Source organism: Dromiciops gliroides, chromosome 4 (assembly GCF_019393635.1).
Source record: "Dromiciops gliroides isolate mDroGli1 chromosome 4, mDroGli1.pri, whole genome shotgun sequence".
In the NCBI taxonomy this organism is placed as follows: Eukaryota; Metazoa; Chordata; class Mammalia; order Microbiotheria; family Microbiotheriidae; genus Dromiciops; species Dromiciops gliroides.
Window position 1 is genome coordinate 116,749,166 of NC_057864.1, and position 19,720 is coordinate 116,768,885.

The 19,720-nt window shown below is 37.0% G+C and overlaps 1 protein-coding gene across 1 annotated transcript in view; it reads right to left on the minus strand.

Annotated features, from left to right (window-relative positions):
- Positions 1–19,720, minus strand: part of USH2A (usherin) — a 1,082,898-nt gene that overhangs the window by 21,063 nt on the left and 1,042,115 nt on the right. The window contains exons 65-66 of the mRNA XM_044004202.1: positions 17,826–18,064; positions 6,953–7,161 (exon numbers count right to left, since the gene is read on the minus strand). Coding sequence (XP_043860137.1) covers positions 6,953–7,161; positions 17,826–18,064 — 448 coding nt within the window. The remainder of the gene's footprint in view (positions 1–6,952; positions 7,162–17,825; positions 18,065–19,720) is intronic.

Below are 19,720 nucleotides of genomic sequence, written 5' to 3' on the forward strand. Positions count from 1 at the left end.
AGAGAAAGCAACATTTTGAAATCACAGGCAACCCACTGCAAGGTTTTTGAAAGCAGGCAAGTGACTGACACTGGCCAGAGTGCCCTCCAGTAGATCATGGTAAAGAATGGATGAAGAAAAAGAAACCCAGAGGGAACATAGAGAAAATGCTTTCTAAGCAACTCCACACCTGCTTCCCAAAATCGATGCAGAGTGGTGTTTTATGAAATAAAACCATTAACATACAATGGTTCTGCTCAGCAACATAACCCTGGGAGCTCATATTTTGTTGCATTTTCCTTCTTTTAACAGGTAAAGTATCCTTAACACTATTAACTACAGTAGATAGCTATTTTTCATATCAGATCAATATTTATTGCAATGAAGCCCCAAGGACTAGATGAAGTTAATATATTTTCCCCCTCCAAACCAAACTGCTTAGAACAGTGAATTATGTCCTTTTGGTACCCATTCATTTTTAAAGCTTTTTCTTGAACCATTAGTTTGTTTTCAAAGATAGTTAAAACGCCTTGCAAACAGCAATTCCAGTATCATAACTCATTGCCCTGCCTAATCAATCAATAGCATAGTACATTAGTATATAATCAAGCTCAGGTCTCCTAAATACTATATCAGAGATAGGAGAGGCTCTGAGAATGTTATACACACATATGTACTTTCCGTTGTTCAACGTACTATGAAAACAGAAAAAACTGTCTAGAAGCTTTGGTCTGGCTTTTAAGGAGTGTCTCCAAACAATTCTTGGAGGGGAGGAAATACTGTAGTAGGTATCAAGGAACCTGGAGAGATTCCAACTAACCATGTTGTTCCAAAAGGGTAATCCCAAAGAACTATCTACAGATGGAACTAGTTTTTAGGGAATGAAATACTCACCGGGCTATAGGAATTTTTCTCCTTTTTTCTCCTTTCCCCTTTCCCTTTTCTTTCCCCCACCTCTTTCCTTGCTCCTTTCCTCTTTCCTTTCCTCTTTCCTTTCCTTTCCTTCTCTTAATTCATTCATTCATTTCCCCACCCCCCCAAAATTGGCACATCTGTTGCTTTCACTGAAAAACAGAATGAAAAAAGGATCTACTGTGCAAGTGTTACTGCTAGGAGATACATGTTTCATTTCTCTTTAGATAGCACTCTGGACTTTCTCTACCATGCCCTTTACTCTTCAGGTTCCCTATTAGAAAGTAAATTCCTTGAGGGCAGGAACTGTCTTTCTGTTTGTATTTGTATTGCAAACGTTTAGCACTGTGTCTGGCACACAGTAAGCACTTAATGTTTGTTGATTGTTGAGGTAAGTACTTTAAGTATGTTCATGCCAAGTATATGGATGAGGAGGTTTAGGCTTAGAGAAGTTTTAGTGACTTGCCCAAGGTCACGCAGCTAGTTTGTGGTGGTACTGGGGGTTAAATACAGTTGGTTTATTAATGACCTTTCTCCTAGGCTACTTTGTCTCTGTGAAAGTTAGGAAGACATTTGCATGAGAACATTGGTCAATGATCACAAATGTTATCAATATTACCACCAAGGTCCTTATTTGGATGCCCCATCATAACCTGAAGGTGATATTGAGTCTTTGAAGGGTATACTAGCCAGTCAACAAGTGCTTAGCAAGTGCTTATTATATGCCAGCTACTGTACTAAGAACTGAAAATATAAAGAAAGGTCAAAATATTGTTCCTCCCCTTATGGAACTTACATTCTAATAACAGGATTGGGGGGTTAACATGCAAATAATGTAAAATAGAGAGTAAGTGGTTTGGGAATTTCAGAGCAAAGGTACTTGTAGTAGGCAGGAATGGGAAAAGCTTCAGTCAGAAGGTAGGATTTGATCTGAGTCTTAAAAAAAAAAATAAGACAGGAAATAGAGTTGAGGAGAGGGAACATTCCCAGAAAATACAGGTTATAGAATCTCTTGCAAAGGTTTTATCTATGAGTCCATAAAAAATGTTGTCCAAAGACCAACTTTGCAAAATTCTGACTAGCTCATGACCAAAATGTTGGCAAACAGAAGATGTTTTTTTGCTCATAATAACTAAAGAAACTATCTTCTTTAGCATGGAGGGGTTTGAATCTGTGATGGGAGAGTGCCAAGTCTTTTGACATTTCAAAGTATCAAAAGCCCTATCACAATGTTTTAAAAGTTCTATGTTTTCACTAATTTAAATTTTTATAGCTTAGATCTTAGATGAAGGGCTAAGTCTATGGCTTCCTTTGGCCACTTTAATAAATATATTTTGTTCTAATATTTACCAGTACCATACAAATGACAGGTGTGCTATTGACCTTGGGGTCTGGAAGACCTTGGTTTAACTGACAAAAACTATCTGTGTGTCCATGGCTAATCACATGCAAGTCATTTAACCTCTCTGGGCTTTCAGCAACTCTCTAAGAGTTATGAAGAGTTGTCCCCTGCATTGGTGTAGGGATGTTCTGTAATAAGCATTTTTATTACTGTTGAAATCACAGATCTTGGACCTTCCTGCAACCCCTAAAAATTTCTAAAACGAAATTTTATAGAAACTTCTTCAAAACCAACAATTATTCAAACAAATACGGGCATATATGCACAGTTTAAAAGCAAGGGATAGGATTGCTACTTGTCTTAGAAGTTTAGAAGATTAGTCACAAGAGAAAGAACAATTGAACTATAGCCAACAGAGCCAGAACAAGATGCCTCTAGAGTTCTCCTACTAAAGGTAATTAGAGAAGAATGTATGGTAAACTTGTGTTTGTCCAGGTGCAGACTGTTTGCTTTGTTTGACTTTTTAAGGCCCTTCCCAATCTGGTTCCCAGCTATCTTTCCAACACCATTTCCTGAACTCTCTGATTTAGCCCTATATATAGCACTCCATCTCTGTGCCATTGCATTGGCTGAACCTTTTGGGGGGCATCAGGCATTTTGGGAAGGCTTTCCTTTTCAACTGCCTCCTCTCAAAATTCTTTGTTTCCTCCAATTCCTTATGAAAACTTGCCTTATTTCCCCAGATACTATTACCCTCCCCCCCAATTGCTTATATTTTTCCTGTGAATATGTTATAAATGCTGATAGAATATAAGTTGCTTGGGCACAGGCACCATTTAATTTTTGTCTTTAAATCCCTTCACAGAGCATAGTGGCTGGCATACTGTTTAGTCATCCAGTGGTTCCTGACTCTTCATGACTCTGTGGACCATAGCACAATAATACTGTCCATGGGGTTTTCTTGGCAAAGATACTGAAGTGGTTTGCTATTTCTTTCTGCAGTGGAGTAAGGCAAACCGAGGTTAAGTGCCTTACCCAGAGTCACACAGCTAGGAAGTGTCTAAGGTCAGATACCCTGGTATTTCTGACCCTAGGTCTGGTGCTCTATCTACTGTGTCACATAACTGGCTCATCTGGCATATAGTACATGCTTAATAAATATTTGTTGTTGCTTGTTTGGGATTATTCATGGTAAAATGTTAGGAACTTTCAAGCTATCACTGCTGGGGACAGTCACAGAGGAAGCTAGCTGATTATGTTGATGTGCATCTCATTTTGTGTCTTGTGTGCACTTATGTGCACATGTGAAAGAGAGAGAGAGAGAGAGAGAGAGAGAGAGAGAGAGAGAGAGAGAGAGAGAGAGAGAGAGAGAGAGAGAGAGAGAGAGCTCTTAAATCAATGTAAACTTACTTGGTTTGGTGTTATCCATACTACTTCCCTATACACATAATGTGTGGGTTCTTAACCTAGGGTCCAAAGGGGTCCATAACATGAAGAAGTTAAGAACCCCTTCTCTAGTGCAATTAATTTAGAGTTGATTGGAATGGGAATGGGATAAGAAATCCTATATTATAGGATTTGTAATATAGTATAATGTAATCAGTCAGGTGGTCAAGGAACATGAACAAATAGATTAAGAAAAATACAAACTCCCAAACACCATTTGAATTTTCAGGATGAGAGAAATATAATTAAAAGAGCTATGAAATCATTTTACACCCATCAAGCTAGCAAAGATGATAAAAGATAAGAATACTCATTATTGCATGGTCTACGTGAAAATGAGCATACTTTTCCAATGCCCATTAGAACTGTGAATTGCTCCAAATGTTCTGGAAATAATTTGGAATTACTCAAGAAACATTACTATGCTATTCATATCCTTTGATCCAACAGGGTTACAGAGAGTAAGAAAAGACTCATGTATACAAAAAATGTCCATAGAAGTATCATTTATGACAGCAAAATTTGATCAGCTATGTGCCCAGTGATTGGGAAATGGCTGAACGAATTATAAAATCTGAATATAATGGAATATCAGTTCACTATAAAGAATGACAAATATCAAGAATGAGAGAAATATGGGGAGATGATATAAAGTGACAAGAGCAGAACCACTGGAAAGATACCAAATCACTGCAACAAACATTGTTGTATGTACAATAGAATCAATATGGAGAGGCAACAAAACTATGGTCAAACATATTGGTCGTGTTAATAACCAAATGACCAAAGGTAAAAGATGAACCCTAACTTCCTATTAATAAATGACAGTTTAACTTTTCTTTGGGAAAATGTACTTTGTAAAAAAGTCTGTCTGGATATTGGATGGGAAATGTTTTTCATGAAAAACATAATGTATCAATGACTTTTTTAAAAAGAAAAAAAATGTGATCAGTCAAAGCTTGATTATTTAGATCAATGGATGCAGTAGTTAAATTATTGAGGTACTTTCTTCTCTCCTTACCCCACTTGTAGAAGAAGGGAGTCAAATGAAGAAAGAGAATGGGGAGAAAACTTAAATGTATGTATTTTGCTTCTTCTTACATAGAAAATAAAATATATTTGAGATTGTTGTGTCCAAGAAAGGTCACTGGATTGAGCATAATGAGCTTTGGATTTGAGTCCTATTCTCATTACTTACTAGTCGTATGATGTTAGTCAAGTTACTGAGGCATCTTGGACCTCAGTTTTCTCATTTGTAAAATAAGGAAGCTGAATCAATCTTCCTTCACTGTCACTCCCAGCTCTAAAAGTCTGTGATTTTGTTATTCTATGAAATCTGCTTTTATGGGTTGAAGCCGAGTGTAGCTGAAAGGGTCATGAAGAAGCAATTGCTAGTGATGAACAAGTTGTAACATCACAAATAGAGAATGGTGCAGAAGTGGTATAGAGGATAATGCCATCAGAGGAACATCTGACAAGAAGCACAAAGATATCACTATGTAATGAGATCAAGAGACAATTGATGGATATTCTGTGTACCACCAGCATCCAAGCAACATCAAAAGAGAACATGACAATGGTACGGATTGGGAAGATCCCTTATTGTGCATTTATGTGAGGATGGGCAGGCATAGATGGGCTGCAACTTGGGGAGGGAATACTCCAATTGAGAAGAACACAAATTCTTTGGAGTGCTTAGAGAATGAAATTGAATAAAAGGTTGGGTGAGGATTGTGGAGGGGGGACTAAAAAAATATGGGGGATTAACCAGGGATCTGACAACTGTTATAGCTCAGACTTCTGGCTACTTTCTGTAGAAAGGGCAACTAACAAATTAATTAAATAAGTGCTTTAATAATTTAATTATGATGCATAAGCCATTATTATTTAAAGGAAGATCCAATGTTTGACTTTTCAATATCATAGGATGTCCCTGATTATTTCAAGAAATGAAGACATCTAAAAAATCCTAAACAAAATTACATTTAATTCACTTTAATTTTTAAAAGTTACTTACTTAGACTATTTTTTTTGTGGTGTTGGGGAGTGGGTACGTGATAAAATCAAACCACATTGTTTTGCCACTAGCAAAATCTTAGTAATCAGTGTTCTTTGCATTACAGGTGTCAGGACTGAAAGTGTTGACTGCACCTGTACCTCACTGTTAATTTAAGATGCTGTGTAACAGCAATGTTTCTGGAGTGTCAAACATAATATTAATTATTTATGCATGAGTTTTGTGATGTTAATGACAGCATGAGTCTTATTTAAAACAAATGATTAGTCATGGCAATGATAATAATAATAATAATAATAATAATAATGGAATTTACATAATACTTTGTAGTTTCAAAAAAGGTTTATAATTACGATCTCATTTGATCCTCACAATAATACTGAGAGGTGGATGTTATTATTACTATTATTCCATTTTACAGATGAGGGAGATGAGACAGAGGACAAGTGACCTGTTCAAAGCCAAAAAGCTAGGAAGTATGTGAGGCTAGATTTGAACTTGGGCCTTCCTGACTACAGGTCCAGTACTATGCCACCCAACTTCCAGGAGAAGCATAAATAGAATTCCATTTCATAAATATGCTAATTGTTCATCATTTTACAGACAACAGCCAATATTTTTCTATAGTTGTAACATATTAAGCTATCTCTAAGCATCATATGTTTGAAAATTAGTTGGAGATCCTGGATATTAGATTAAGTAGATGGGAAAGCTAGGAAAATGTTGAGGTAAGGGTTGCCCTCAGGGGATGGACTTTAGAAAGACTGATCAGCAGCAGGGGGACCTTTCACATTTGCTTTCTACCTCCACTCCTCCCCCAGCTTGGGCCCACACAGAACCTATCAAGGTTACTTGACTGCTCACCTGGCTTGGATGAGGTGGTAGTCACCAATGCTATTCCGTTTGGTGAAATGCTGGATCAACATCTCTTGCCATCTGTCTAGCCACTATTCCTAAGGTGCTCCCATCTTCTTTTCCCCCTTGCACTGTCATCTGACCTACTTACATAACCTCAGACCCTCTATACCCTGCTATCTGCCCCTCCTTCAACCCTTAGGACTTCTGGGCTTTCCTATCCTCTCTGCAGCTAAACCTTCTTTTATGTGTTGTCACCCCCAACTGGATTGTGAACTTTTTGAGAGTGGAAGCTGTCCAAACTTTTCTATCTGTATTTACAGCACTTAACTGACCTCTTGGTGCATGGCAAGTGCTTAATAAATACTTTTAATTCATTCATTCATCTGTCCCCTACTTACATTCTTTTTCAGTGGTGAAGCTGATCCACTCTGAAGCAGTGCTACCCACCAAGTTGTATGCTACCACTCTCAGCTTATAGCTGGTATAGGGCTGGAGACCCCCAATGCCGGCACTCTGACTTCGTCCAGTGTACTTGATTTCTGTTGGCCCAGGGGTGCAGGGCATCTCTGTAGGTGGGGGGCATGGAATATAGAGTTCCAGCTCATAGCTAGAATGAAAAACAAAGATGACATTGAGAAACCTCTTGTGATGAAGCTAATTTTAAATCTGAAAAAAATTTTTTATTTAAAAACATTTCATTTTAATTAGAGCATAAGTTCCTTGGGAAATCATTTCTGAGGAACTTGCCTATAAAATTTGTTTATCCTGGGGGCAACTAGGTGGCACAGTGGATAAAGCACTGGCTCTGTATTCAGGAGGACCTGAGTTCAAATCTGGCCTCAGACACTTGACACTAGCTGTGTGACCCGGGGCAAGTCACTTGACCTTCATTGCCCCCCCCCCAAATTGTTTATCCTAAGCATTGAAAACTGGAGGTGAACTTCAATTGTTTCCAAGGAGATAAGATAAAACATTGTCTTTAAAAACCTCCAGTAGGGGGTAGCTAGGTGGTGCAGTGGATAAAGCACCAGCCCTGGATTCAGGAAGACCTGAGTTCAAATCCAGTCTCAGACAGCTGTGTGACCCTGGGCAAGTCGCTTAACCCCAATTGCCTAACCTCTCCCCCCCCCCCAAAAAAAAAAGAAAAAAAGAGAAAGAAAAGAAAAAACCTCCAGTAGGTAGAAACACAAATTGGGTATTTGAACCCAAGTTTTCCTTGCTCTAAGGCCAGTGTCCTATCTACAATGCCATGATGCCTCAAAGAAAAGACTACAGCTCTGGGAATTCCCAGGTGGGATTCTATCCAAACACAAATCACGCATAACCCTGCTTGGTTTCCAAGATTAGGTAACATTGAGTTCATTCTCTCTTCTTTTCCCTTTCCCCACCCTTCCCTCTGTGTTCCTATTCCCTCCCTCTTTATTCTCCTTCCTCTTTCTCTTTTGTTTTTCCCAGTTGAAAATTGAATAGAAAATCCAATATTTTCAAAAATGATTTTCAAAATAGTAAATACTTACCTTTTGATTAGAAAAGGATGGTCATAGTGTACCCCCTGGTATCAGGGATATGTGCATTTCTAAATATTTTAAAGTTTTGTTATATGTAGGGCCTACCAAGAGGAGAATAAGGAAAACTGAAAAGCAAATGAATTAGCTCATGCCAATTAGAGAATATAGGATACTTTCAAGTGCACTGTTTTTTTTTTTTTTTAAAAATCTGAGGGGGCAGCTAGGTGGTGCAGTGAATAAAGCACTGGCCCTGGATTCAGGAGTACCTGAGTTCAAATGTGGCCTCGGACACTTGACGCTTACTAGCTGTGTGACTCTGGGCAAGTCACTTAACCCTCATTGCCCAGCAAAAAAGCAACAACAACAACAACAACAACAACAAAATCATCTGAACAGTGTTTCATAACAAGTTGACCTAAAATCTCAGAGCAACAGAGACTGTTGTGATGACCCAAGAAATAACTTTCAGTGTGGTAGAATTTCCAGTGCCAAGATGGTAGAATGAAGAAGGAACCTTCTGGAGCTCTCCAAAATTTCCCCTCCAAACCAACACAAAACTACCTCTGAATCATTTCAGGAGCAGGGAAGCAGCCTACCAGCCCAGCAGGAAAGGTCTGTCTTACCTGGGTGGGAGGGAAGTGAGGTCCAGGAAGATTAGCAGTAGCTTTTGGACTCACAGCAGGGGACCTGAAGCAGGGTTCTGAGCCTGGGGCAAGTCACCAGTCAGGCTCCACCCTCCTGCGAACCAGTAGCTCCCTGGGCAGGTGAGCAGTCTGGGCAGAATAGCAGGGACCCTCACCAGGTGCTCCACAGCTAGAACAGAACACCAGGGAGGCCTTGACCTTACTGCTCACCAGCAGTGAAACCCCACCCAAGGCTGAACAACAGCAAGTTCCCATCTCTGTGACCTCCCAGCAGAGAGACTCTTTCCAGGGCAAACTAGCAGCAAGGGACTCCAACCCTCAGCAGATCACAACAAAATTACCTTTCTAGGGCCTGCTATCAGAAGGACTCAGTTACCATAGCAACCCAGAAGCAGGACCCCCATACTTGGGCAGATTGGCAACAATTGACACTTACTAACTGTGTGACCCTGGGCAAATCACTTAACCCTCACTGCCCCGCAAAAAACAAAACAAAACAAACAAACAAAAACAGAAAGAAAAAAAAGAAAGTATTACAAGTATTACAAAGAAGTAATTCAAATATCATGGAGTTATACTCAGAATTAAACAGGATCTGGCAGCTTTCACATTACAGAATCACAGGGCTTGGAATATAATATACCAAAAGGCAAATGAGGTAGGTTTATAACCAGGAATTACCTATGCAGCAAAATTGAATATACTCTTTCAGGGGAAAAAATGGATACTTAATGAAATAGAGAACTTTCAATCATTTCTGATTAAAAGACCAGTGTTGAATAATACATTTGACCTCCAAATACAAGACTCAAAAGAAACATAAAAAGATAAAAAAGAAACAAAGAAAAACTGTTAAGAAATTCAATAAGGTTAAGCTGTTTATATTTGTATATGATAATATTTGCAAGTCTTAAAAACTTTAATATAAGAGCATTTAGAAAGAGTATATGTAGATTGAGGATGTGGTCATAAGATGTCATTGAAGGGATGATTATTTGTAAGTCTTAACTTTATTATAGGAATAATTAGGAGTATATATAGATAGAGGGTGTGGTTACAAGGTGACATTAATGGGATGTCACCCCAAAAAAACAAAATAAAAGGGTAAGAAGGAAATGTTATGGAAAAGGGAGGGAGAAAATTGAATGGGGGCAAATTGTCCCACAAAAAAAAGAGGCATGAAAGAGAAGGGGAATGATAGAGGGGAAGATGGGAGGGTAGGGGTGGTGGACAAAGATTAAACCTTATTCTCAAGAAATTTGGCTCAAAGAGGGAATAACAAATACACTCCATCTTACCATATAATGAAGTTAAAAAAGGGATGGGCATAATAGAAGGGGGAGGGCAGCTGATACAAGGCAGGGGATATTGGGGAAGGCAGTGATCATAAGTAAAACACTTGTAAGGAAGGAAAGGGTGGAGGATAAGATTGGGGGGAATAAATAGGTAAAAATAAGATGGAGGGAAATAAACAGTCATCATAACTATAAATGTGAATGGGATAAACTCTCCCATTAAATGGAAGCAGATAGAAGAATGGATTAAAAACCAACATCCTACAATATGTTGTTTACAAGAAACACATTTGAAGCAGAGAGATAAGCACAGGGTAAATGTAAGGGGATGGAACAGAATCTAATATGCTTCAGCTGAAACAAAGAAAGCAGGGGGTAGCAATCATGATTTCAGACAAAGCAAAATCAAAAATAAATGTAGTTAAAAGATATAAAGAAGGAATCTATATCTTGCTGAAAGGTACCATAGACAATGAAGTCATATCAATACTTAACATATATGTACCAAATGGTATAGCATATAAATTTTTGAAGGTGAAGTTGAAACAAAACAAAACAAACAACAACAACAAAAAATAGAAAGAAAGAAGTTAAGGGAGTGAACAAAATTCTTTTCCCCCCTTTTTTCCTTTTTTCCATTCATTCAGAATTTTATTTCTCCCCCCAATTACATGTAAAAACAATTTTAATGTCCATTTAAAAAACTTTGTGGTCCAAATTCTCTCACCCCCCTTAAGGATGCAAACAAAGAAAAGGAATGAATAAAATTCTTGAAAAGTTAGATATGATATATATTTGGAGAAAATTAAATGGGAATAGAAAGAAATATACCTTCTTCTCAGTAGTACATAGGGCATACACAAAAACTAACCACATATTAGGGCATAAAAACCTTAAAACCAGATACAGAAAAGCAGAAATAGTAAACACATCTTTTTCAGATCATAAAGCTATATAAATTACATTCATAAATGGACAATTGAAAGAGAGATTAAAAATCAATTGGGGGGCAGCTAGGTGGCACAGTGGACAGAGCACCGGCCCTGGAGTCAGGAGTACCTGAGTTCAAATCCGGCCTCAGACACTTAATACTTACTAGCTGTGTGACCCTGGGCAAGTCACTTAATCCCAATTGCCTCACTAAAACAAAAATCAATTGGAAGTTAAATAATCTGATCATAAAAACAAGTGGGTCAAAGGACAAATCATAGAAACAATCAATGATTTCATTAAAGAAGATGACAATGAGACAACATACCAAAATTTATGGGATTCAGGCAAAGTAGTACTTAGGAAAAAATTTCTATCCCTAACAGCTTACATCAATAAAATAGAGAAGAAGCAGATCAATGAATTGAGCATGCAACTAAAAAATGCCCTAGAAAATGGACAAATTTTTAAAATTCCCAACTAAATACCAAATTAGAAATTCTGAAAATCAAAGGAGATTAATAATATTGAAAATAAGAAAACCATTGAATTAATAAATAAAACTAGAAGATGCTTTTATGAAAGCAATAAAATAGATAAACCACTGGTTAATTTGATCAAAAAAAGGAAAGAAGAAAACAAAATTACTAGTATCAAAAATGAAAGGGATGAACTCACCAACATTTATATAGTATTGGGAATAATTGTTCTTTAAATGTTTGTTAGAATTCACTTGTGCATCCATCTAGTTCTGGGAATTTTTTCTTAGAAAGTTCATTGATGGCTTATTTAATTTGTTTTTTTTCCCTTCTTTTTCTTTTTCTTTTTTTTTTGTTGTTGTTGTTGCAGGTCAGTGAGGGTTAAGTGAATTGCCCAGGGTCACACAGTTAGTAAATGTCAACTGTTTGAGGCCAAATTTGAACTCAGGTCCTCCTGAAACCAGGGCCAGTGCTTTATACACTGTGCCACCTACCTGCTCCCTCAATTTCTTTTTCTAAGATTAATTTAAATATTTTATTTCTTCTGATAATCTGGGTAATTTATATTTTTGTAGATATTCATCCATTTCATTTAGATTGTCAAATTTATTGGCATATAATTGGGCAAAATAGTTCCTAATAATTGTCTTAATTTGAAGAGCTCAAAAAGGCTTTTAAAAACCAAATAAGAGAGGTAGAAGAAAAATTGGAGAAAGAAATGAGAGAAATGAGAGTTACACTGCAAAAAGAAGCACAACAATTGACTGAGGAAAACAATTCCTTAAAAAATACAATTGGCCAAATGAGAGAAAAAATAGCCAAATGGGAGACAAAATTGGCCAAATGGAAAAAGAAGTGCAAAAGCTTACTGAGGAAAATAAGGCCTTAAAAATTAAAATTGAGCAGATGGAAACTGATAACTCCATGAGACACCAAGAATCTGTCAAGCAGAATCAAAAGACTGAAAAAAATAGAAGAAAATGTGAAATAACTCATTGGAAAAACAACTGACCTGAAAAATAGATCCAAGAGACATAACCCAAGAATTATTAGACTACCTGAAAGCCATGATCAAGAAAAGAGTCTAGACACCATATTCGAGGAAATTATCAAGGAGAACTGCCCTGAAATTGTAGAATCAGAGGATAAAATCATCATTGAAAGAATCCACTGATCACCTCCTGAAAGAGACCCCAAAAGGAATACTTCAAGGAAAATTGTAGCCAAACTCCAGAATTATCAGGTGAAGGAGAAAATACTCCAAGGAGCCAGAAAGAAACCATTTAAATATCATGGAGCCACAGTCAGAATTGCATAGGACCTGGCAGCTTCAACATTAAAAGATCTCAGTGCTTGGAATATGATATTCAGGAAGGCAAAGGAGCTTGGATTGTAACTAATAATCAACTACCCAGCAAAACTGAGCATTCTCTTTCAGAAGAAAAGATGGACATCAATGAATTAGGGGACTTCCAAGGCTTCTTGAGAAAAAGACCAGAATTGAACAGAAAATTTGATCTCCAAAGACAAGACTCTAGAGAAATATAAAGAGGTAAAGAAGGGGGAGGAAAAGGTTGTTCAATGATGTTTAACTGCTTGCATTCCTATGAGGGAGGATAATACTTTTAACTCTTGGGATCTGTATCTCTGTTAAGGTATTGTTATTATATGAACTTTGATGTGATGATATAAAGAAATTTAAAGGGCAGAATAAAAGAAGACTAGGGGGAGGAGAGGAAGGGGGAAGTGGAATGGGGTTAATTATATCATTTGAAGAGGCACAAAAAGAGCCCTTTACAATAGAAGGAAAGAAGGAAGGGGTGAGCATTGTTTCAACCTTACTCTCATCAGATTTGGTTCAGGGAGAGAATAAGGAATAACATATACTCCCATTTGTATAAAGAAACTTAGCATACTCTTTAAGGAAACAAAAGGGGGAGGGGGAAAAGGGTAGTATTGATATAAGGGATTGCACAAGTTGGGGCAAAAGGGGCAAGGAAAAGAAGGGCAGCTGATAAAAGGGAGGGCAGATTGAGGGAGGCAGTGGTCAGAAGCAAAACACTGGCCAAGTGGAATAGGGTGAAAGAAGGGAAAAAGAGTACAAACAAAGGGGAAAAGAAGATGGAGGGAAATAAACAGTTAATAATTTTAACTGTGAATGTCAATGGGATGAACTCTCCCATAAAACAGAAACAAATAGCAGAGTGGATTAAAAATCAGAATCCTACAATATGTTGTTTACAAGAAACACATTTGAAGCAGAGAGATACACACAGAATAAAGGTAAAAGGTTGCAGCAACATATATCATGCTTCAGCTGATGTAAAAAAAGCAGGGGAAGCAATTCTTATCTCAGACAAAGCAAGAGCAAAAATAGATCTAATTAAAAGAGATAAGGAAGGAAACTACATCTTGCTAAAAGGTACTATAGATAACGAAGTAATATCAATACTAAACATGTATGCACCACGTGGCATAGCATTGAAATTCTTAGGGAAGAAGTTAAATGAGTTACAAGAGGAAATGGACAGCAATACTATACTAGTGGGGGATCTGAACTTTCCCCTCTAAGAATTAAATAAATCTAACTGCAAAATAAATAAGAAAGGCGTTAAAGAGGTGAATAGAATATTAGAAAAGTTAGATATGATAGACATCTGGAGAAAACTGAATGGGAATAGAAAGGAATATACCTTCTTCTCAGCAGTACATGGCACATACTAAAAAATTGACCATGTATTAGGGCACAAAAACCTCATACTCAAATGTAGAAAGGGAGAAATAGTAAATGCATCCTTCTCAGTTCATGATGCAATAAAAATTACATGTAATAAAGAGCCATGGAAAGGTAGACTGAAAATTAATTGGAAAATAAACTACATTGACAAGATTCATGCTGGAGGTGGCAACATTGTGAGGGATTGAAGAATTGAATCACAATTACTCCAAAGGGGTATACACTAGTCTGTGAGAAAAAGTCCTCACTAATACTGAAAAAAAAAGGTAACTAAGAATATCAAAAGATAATACCCTATATTCCTATTTTTGAATTTTTGTGAGAATCATATACCTATAAACATTGAAGATATACTCAATGAGGAAAACAAGCAGGCTTCTGTGATATTTCACAGCAGACCACATATTCCCCATTGCAAAAGTGAAGAAGAAAATATAGTTGAAAAAATTCCCATCACACTGATTATTGGTGAACTATTAAAAAATAGCAGAACACCTTCTTCATATCTCTTTCCCAAGAGAGTATTTATCATGAATACATAAAAATTAAATAATATTTACTGCAAAACATGAGAAAAGAGATTTGTTAGAAGATGCTCTGATCATTACAAAGAGGCAGAGAATACAATAAATGTGTTATTATTAAAAGCATTTGCCAGCATGATGGAAGAGATCCAGTGCATAGTCCAAGGTGAACATATATTCCATATAAATGGTGAGGTCCTAGAGATCCTTCTGCTTGCTGATGATAATGATGCTGCCATTGATTGAGCCAAAAAGATGTGAGTTTGAATCTGGTCTCAAACCGTAGCTATGTGACCCTGAAAAAAAGTCACTTAAATTCTTCCTGGGTTTCCTCAACTTTAAAATGGGGATCATAATAACATCTTTTAGGCTTGTGAATATTAAATGAAATAACATTTGAGAAACACTTAGCACAATGCCTGACACATAGCAGGCATGATACAAATGCTTATTTACTTTCTTGCTTCTCTGAAACATTAAGATTCATAATTACAGGGGCAGCTAGGTGGCACAATGAATAAATCACCAGCCCTGGATTCAGGAGGACCTGAGTTCAAATTCAGCCTCAGACACTTGACACTTACTAGCTGTGTAACCCTGGACAAGTCACTTAACCCTCATTGCCCCCCCCCCAAAAAAAAGATTCATAATTACACAAAAGAATTGAGCCTATCAACACACAGAAAAACTAAGAGGATGAAGGATGCCTAGCATTGAGACTATGACATGCAATTAAATGGATGACATATAGTTAGGTTTAGATTTAAATAGGAAGAAGAGATGCCTAGATTGTCTCATAGAAATTGAAAAAGCTTCTGAACTTTTCCATGAAGCAAAGACCAATTTTTTAATATCAAAATTCTGATGTTGGTATTGTTTGGCTAAGAGTCACAGAACAGCAAAATATGGAAAGAATTAGAAGGGAATGTCACTCAGAGGGAAATGGAGAAGCATATATGATGGGTGAGAGCAAGTTTCTACACCATGAAGAAGAGCTAGAGTGAAAGATGTCATCAAAGAGATATATATATATTTTTTTTTAGTGAGGCAATTGGGGTTAAGTGACTTGCCCAGGGTCACACAGCTAGTAAGTGTTAAGTGTCTGAGGCCAGATTTGAACTCAGGTACTCCTGACTCTAGGGCTGGTGCTCTATCCACTGGGCCACCTAGCTGCCCCAAAAGAGATGTATTTTCAATAAAGAAGATGGACAAATTACATGGCTAGAGCAATGGGTAAGCAGTAGAAGGCCTGTGTGCTCCACTGGCAGCCTTAGGATGTCATGAGAATGTGTCAAAGGCCCCTAGCATGTTGAGTGGACACCCTGGAATGAATTTATCAGAGGACATGTGTAAGAGTGAGAACATGCACACAGTTGTAATATGCATTGCTGAAGGAGGCAACCTTATGAATAAGATCACAACTCTACTTGAAAATTTGAGAATATAATAATTATCATTGTAATTTTTTGACCTTTTGTGTGGTGAAAATCTCTTTAATGTTGAATCAGCTAGGAGACAATGGTAACTTTGACTGTGAAAAAAAAGAAAATCATTACTGGTGAAGGATCCAGGAAGGAGATTCCACTTCTAAAGTAGTTAACCTAGGAAAGAGGCCATCTTCTCTGCAGAGAGAATCTTTTTCTTCCCTATCAATTTGTATACAGGAAAGATTACTTTGTTTCCTTCTTCTCTCTCTCTCTCTCTCTCTCTCTCTCTCTCTCTCTCTCTCTCAGAGTTGGTTGTTCAAACTTGCATTCTGTTCATGGAGGGGAATATGGCTTAATGAGCTTTAAAATAAGGGAATTGGAGCATATAGTTTCTATGGTCTCTTCTAAGTTGAGATCCTATGATCCCATGAACCAATGAACTAGTGACCTCCACAAGTAGTTATATAGTCTCTGTTCGAAGGCCTCCAATGTGGGGAATCCACCAATTTCAGAGGTAGCCAATTCTTATTCTGGATAAATCTAATGAATCATTATGGACATACATTTTCCATGATATTGAGGCAATATTTGCCTCTAAAATTGCTACCCCTTGGTCCTAGTTCTGGCCAAACACATCTTCTAATCTCTTTTACATATGACAACTCTTCAAAAACATAGCTATCATGTCTCCCATGAGCCTCCTTTTCTGTAAGATAAAAATCAAAGCCTTGCTTTTTAAAAAAAATCTTAAGCCTTTATTGATCCTCTTTGTTCACATTGTCTTCCTCTTGAAATTGCCTTGTAATTTTTTTTTTTAAACTAGGTCCATGGTAGGTGAGTACTAACTTTGGAGTTTAGGTATGTCAGTTATACTTTTGGCCTTCAAAGATGATTTATAGTACCATCAATGATAATTCAATATTGGGGTACCATTTTCCTGTGTAGAAAGTGGATTGAAAATTCCTGCCATTTATCTAATTTTAATATTGTGAAGCTACAGTAGTTTTGATGCCCCTCCATTCAGAGGTTTACATCAGATTTGTTTTTCTCTTCATTGGATCAGGATATATCTGATTTTACTTTAAAAAAATTTAAAATTTCTAATCTTTGATTATTGGAGAGAAAACGTCAGAGATAAGTGACATATTCTCCGTGAGCATAAATCAGAACTTTTCATAGACATTAATTCCCTCTACTACATATATTACTACCTACTTTCATCAGGATGTCTCAATAGTTTATGTAAAATAAAAATAGGAATATTTGTTCTCATATATTCAAAATAAGGTATTTTGAAATCATTTAATTTCATCTTAGTTATTCTGTTACATTAAAACATTACTGTCTTTCTTATTTAGAGATGATTTTGTTGGACTTCCCATTAATTGGAATGGTCATATTAGAAATTCTATAGGAAATCGTTTGGTTAATTTCACCCATGGCTTTGCCCAACCATTTTCCCATTTTCTTTTCCTGTCTTTTTATCAATCCAATCTATGAATCCTTGAAGTGAATGTGTGTGAATGTAGTTAGGTGTATGTCTCTTGTCTTGTTAGTTTGCCTTTTGGCTCAAAGGTAAAGCATTTCATATCTATTTTGTATGTACTTTACATATTCCTAATATACAGAGTAAAATGCTCAGTAAAATGTAAGCTCCTTGAGAATAGGAAGTATTCCTCTTCTGTATTTGTATAATAATAATCATTGCTAGATTGATTGCTATCTACCTTTCAACAATGCCATTGGGAGATGATGGAGGATTCCACTGAAAGTAGGCAGTCCTGGAGGTCAATGTCTGGATCTGGGGAGGGGGCTGCTGGGAAGGTGGAGCAGGATGAGTTGTCAGTTGAGCCACTGGTCCCTTGCTGCAACAATTGAAGCAGGTACAGGCTTCCACTCCAATGGAATAAGTAGTGAAAGGCTCCAGGTCATGGATTGTCTGCTGGGTGGCCATACCTTCAGATAACTATAAGAAGTCATGGGGGAAAAATCCACAGATCAACACATGTTTATTATATACACAGGGATACAGAATTACAAAAGATGCAAAATTTAGATAAGACCACGTTCTTGCTTTCAAGGAAGTTAAAGAATATTTAGAAAGAAGAGATCTAAAAGCTAGGTGGTGTGGTATGGCTAGAGTTATGGACATAGAATCAAGATTTGTATTCAAATCCTGCCTCACATACTGTGTGACTAGTCAAATCACAGCTTTTGTGTGGGGGTTTCTTTATCTGTAAAATGTGGGTAATAATAGCACCAACCTCCTATTGTTTTTTGTTTTTCTTTTTGATGAGGCAATTGGGGTTAAGTGACTTGCCTAGGGTCATACAGCTAATAAGTTAGGTGTCTGAGGCCGGATTTGAACTCAGGTCCTCCTTACTCCAGGGCTGGTACTCTATCCACTGAGCCACCTAGCTGCCCCCTCCTATTGTTAAGAGTATGAAATGAGTTAATATTTTTAAAGCAATTTTCAAACCTTACAATTCTATAAAAATCCTGGCTAATATTAATGTTACTGTTATTATTATTATGTTGGTTAGATCAAAATACTATTATTTTCTGTTGCAGTTGTAGGATTTAGAACTGGAAGAAATCCTACCAATCATTTAATCAAACCTTCTCATTTTACAAAGAAACTGAGGACAAGAGAAATTACTTCCCTAAGGTCACACAAATATCAAGTATCTGAACCAAGATCTGAACTAAATCAAGTGCTCTTGCCACTTTATGAGGCTGCTGTTTGAGAAAGAGAAGTAGAACATTGAGTAAAGTACTAAATAAATATAAGGATTTATTATGATGTGATTTTGAAGAATTCACTTCCCATATTTGGAACCTTATCTGTAAAGGAATTAGACCAGATAATTTCTGTCCACTTTAATTATATTGCTTCCACAGTGAGATTTTTTAAAATAACTAAAGTGAAATTCTAAGGTATGTTGGATTATTTCTTTCTCAAGAGGTCTTGATTAAGTCATATCCACATGCATAGGAATAAATGTGGTATGAAAGAAAGACTTTAGTAGAAAAACAATTGCCCAGAAGAGACTTCAAAATTCACCTAATCTAGTTTTGCTTCACTGGGACTTCTGAGGAGTTTGTTTCATCCTTCTGTTTCTTTTAATTGTCTGATTCCCTAGGACTGCCTTTGGATTGCCTAGAATGGGTAGCTGAGAAGGTGACTCAAGGAAATGGGGTTGTGGGATGTATCTATTTGTTGTAAGGAATATTTACCTTGAGCAGGCCTACTGCCTTACAATCTGTCCCTGGCATCCATCAGGAAGCTCATCATTTGTAGGTGCAGTAGTCATGATCTGGGCCTATTACATAGGTGGTTCATATCTGGGCATTGGACCTTGGACAACTAAGACATCAATTTGTTAGTCATTTCAATTTCTTCCCCTCATGCCTCAAACTCATCTTTTTTTTTTATTAGAGCTTCTGCCATGTGCTTCTGAAATAGACTGTTTAATGTTTCTCTTCTTTTCTCTGTTCCTAGTGGGGATTGGAACTAAATGAGCAGGGAGATGATGAAATCTTGGCTACCTAGACTAAGGTGGATGTAAAAGCAAATGGCTTAGGTCAACCATACATTGAATAATCTTGTTAACCTGAACAG